A 3742-nucleotide genomic window follows, 5' to 3' on the forward strand; every position below is an offset into this window, starting at 1 on the left:
GACTGGGCTCACACTGAAGTCCCCTCACTGTGTCTCTCGCACAGTAATACACGGCCGTGTCCTCAGCCTTCAGGCTGCTCATTTGCAGATACAGCATGTTCTTGGCGTTGTCTCTGGAGATGGTGAATCGGCCCTTCACGGGTTCAGCATAGTTTATGTTCTTGCCAGTTTCGCTAATGAATGAGACCCATTCCAGTCCCTTTCCCGGAGCCTGACGGACCCAGTTCATGACGTAGCTACTGAAGGTGAATCCAGAGGCTGCACAAGTGAGTCGCAGAGACCCCCCGGGCCGCACCACGTCTCCCCCAGACTCCACCAGCTGCACCTCACACTGGACACCTGTGAACACAGACACGTCAGGATCAGGAAAATGTCACACGTCCGTGTTCCTCACTCACACCCACTCACATACTCAGTGTCCCTTGTTCCCCATCAGTCACCTCGTAAAACAGCCACAAGGAAAACCCAGCTGAGCCCAAACGCCATGGTGCGGCGTGCGTGTTCAGACCTGATCCCGGAATGGGGACTCCTGGGAATCGCGGGGCTGGGCTCCTGTCCCAGAGCTGCAGGCTCAGGGCTGGGCTGGCTTTTATCAGCAAAGGGGCCCTATTTGCATGTGCTCTGATGTATAAAGAGCTCTGGGGTTGGGGACCCACAGAGAGGGCAGAACCCAGATCAGGTGTGCGTGTGTTTGGGCCCGTGGTGGCAATGAGGACATTTTGTAAAATATGCCTTTTATTGTGACATGTGTTACTTAAACACTTAGCACAATCATCTTATTGTGTTTTACTCATGCACGTAAGTCATGTGATGTGATATCATTTACCTGCATCACAGGTGAACAAGGCCAAACAGGACCACAGAGAGCTTGGTGGTGTTGAGAGCGCATGTGTGTAAGAGTGAACTCATGTGTGTGGCCTGCACACTCCCCACTGCACCCCAGTGCTCCCCTGAGCCACCTCCAGGACAGAGGGGACGTGCTCAGTGAGGTGCAGTTCTCCGTCCTGCATGAGCGCGTGTCGGATCTGCTGCCTTCTAGTGCTAACGGAGAGCACGTGTGAGAACCACGGTCACAGGTGTATTGTAGGCGTCTGTCCCATCTGAATGTCACTCTCTGTGCCTTGTGACGGGTGCTCAGATGGTCCCGGAATCTTCTTAGTGGAACCTGGAGGGAGACGGTCCTTGTTATGGACGGTGGGGAACTTGTGTGATGTGTTTCTCCTGCTGTTCTGTGGAAGGTAGAATGAGGAGAAGGGAATCGGACGCTCAGCTGAGGCTCTTTCTACGCCTAGGGAGGCAGGTCAGGCTCGGCGCCCTGACGACTCGTGGTGAAGGACAGCAGAGACGGGGATTAACTGTTCAGAGGCCGTACGATTGATCCTTTACCTCTGCCATGATAACAAGCACCACCACTGCAGGCTCTCTCCTGGAGTCTGGCGGATCCAGCTCATGTAACGGTCACTGAAGGTCAATCCAAAGCCTTGGGGGACAGCCTCAGAGTTCCTCCAGGCTGTATCAGGTCCCCCCCAGACTCCGCCAGCTGCACCTCAAACTGAACACCTGCAGACAAGACAGACACATTGGACGTAGTAGAGTAGGCGTGCACACGCACACGCACGCACACACACACACACACACACGTGCACACACAAGTCCCCAGTTCCTTCCATAATGTCACCATGTAAAGTAGTCACAACAAGAGCCCAGCTCAAGCCAAACTTCATGGCGCGTCCTTCGGGTTAACTCCTGGAGCAAATGGAAACTTCGGAGCCCAGGGTTGGGGCTGCGTCCTCAGAGCTGCAGGGCCGGGAAGGGGCTGATCTCATCAGTGCTCGGGTGCCTCATTTGCACGTCCCCCTCCTCTAAAGGACAGAGATGCAGGTCCCTGGGTGAAGGTCCTCCCTGCACTCAGAGGGACAAGCGTACTCTCGTGAAAGCGGGGTTTTTACAGTGGCCAGACTGTGCGTGCTGTAGAGTTATATTGGCATTGGTAAATGCTACCAGCAGTCATTTAAACAAGGTTAATTCAAAAAGATATTCCACACGCACAGTATTTGGTGTTATTCCAGCTCAGAATGGACTCTCCTTGTCCGAGCATCTGTGCACGGAGAGGTTAATGGCATCGTCAACGTCCCAGGGCTGGTGGCCGGGGGCACGGCGGGGGGTGCCTGTTTGTGTTTCCAGACACTGTTAGTGCCTGTCCTGCTTCTGTGCAGTGCGAGTCCATCAGAGCAGCGGGGGACGTGGGGACGAGGAGACACACACTCAGCGCAGCCCACCTGCCCCGGACATACTCTTCGCTTGGCCATCTGCTCTTCTCGCTTATTATTTTAACAGGTGTTAAGGGGAATAAGTCGACAGACTCTATTTGTTGATGTTTGACGCTGACACATTGAGGGTCATCCCTCTGTCTCCTCCATCGGCCCCCACACGGGAACTCTGATTCCAAAGTGTGGGTTCTCCCTTGTTTGATGCAGGTGGGAGACTGAGACCACACAAGCCCTCCTGTGAGCAGGACCCTCCCCAAGCCCTGTCACCGAACTGCAACAAAAGCCCCAAACAAGGCTCCTTTCCCTGCTCCATCAGCCCTTTCTGAATTGCCGAAAGCCGGATCCACTCTCAACAGACACGTCAATAATGGCGGTGATAAAGCTTTTCATAGTCTGTGTGCGTGTGACATCTTCAGACTGGGCACCCACACCGAGCTGCTGGGGTCCCTGTGCTTCTGCACGGTGTAACTACTATTGGCATCATAAGCATGATGTCCAGGCAGTGACACCACCCAGACCTCGCCAAGGGCCTCGCTGCTCTGGTTTGGGTTTACGCGTTTCTGTTGCTCAGTGTCCCGCGCACTTGGTCCGCTGCTGCCGGGCGTGGACACGAGCTGTGTGCTGCCGCACCGTACCGTTGAGTCCAACAGAGCCGCTTTACAGATTTTGCTGGCTAATTGAAGAAGATTTGATGGTTAATTTGCATTTACACAATAGTGACTCTCTGCGTTCCGTGCATGCAAAAATGTTTTGCTCCTTTTACAACAAACACCAATGGTTCAGATATTTACGACGCAAACACAGAATCATGTAGGAAGAGAGGATATGACGGAGACGGTTCCATAGAGACGAAGCCCCAGGCCCTGACTGGCACCCTCTAACTTCCACTGCCACCTGCTTCTGAGGCTGCTCCCCGTGCACAGTGTGACCTGAGCACCACCTGGTGTCCTGAGATACCCTGTGACCTGAGGGCCACACCCCCATCTCCCTCACGGAGGTCTGTGACGGGGCTCACAGTGACACCCCTCACTGTATCTGTCGCACAGTAATACACGGCCGTGTCCTCAGCCCTCAGGCTGCTCATTTACAGATGCAGCGTGTTCTTGGCATTGTCTCTGGAGATGGTGAATCTGCCCTTCACAGAGTCAGCGTAGTATGTGCTACCACCACCACTACTAATGGATGAGACCCACTCCAGCCCTTTCCCTGGAGACTGGTGGACCCAGCTCATGCCGCAGCTACTGAAGGTGAATCCGGAATCCGCACAGGAGAGTCGCAGGGACCCCCCGGGCCGCACCACGTCTCCCGCAGACTCCACCAGCTGCACCTCACACTGGACACCTGCGAACACAGACACGTCAGGGTCAGGAAACGGTCACACATCCCTGTTCCTCACTCACACCCACTCACGTACTCAGTGTCCCTTGTTCCCCATCAATCACCTCGTAAAACAGCGACGAGGAAAACCCAGC

The 3742-nt window shown here is 54.7% G+C and overlaps 1 gene segment (V, D, J or C); it reads right to left on the reverse strand.

Moving 5' to 3' along the window:
• LOC105308964 overlaps nt 1-549 on the reverse strand; it is a 1277-nt gene extending 728 nt beyond the window's left edge. The window contains 2 exon segments of the V gene segment in view: nt 13-339; nt 441-549. Coding sequence covers nt 13-339; nt 441-486 — 373 coding nt within the window.
• Between the last annotated feature and the right edge of the window lie 3193 nt (nt 550-3742).

Source organism: Pteropus vampyrus, unplaced genomic scaffold (assembly GCF_000151845.1).
Source record: "Pteropus vampyrus isolate Shadow unplaced genomic scaffold, Pvam_2.0 Scaffold646, whole genome shotgun sequence".
NCBI classification, from domain to species: Eukaryota; Metazoa; Chordata; class Mammalia; order Chiroptera; family Pteropodidae; genus Pteropus; species Pteropus vampyrus.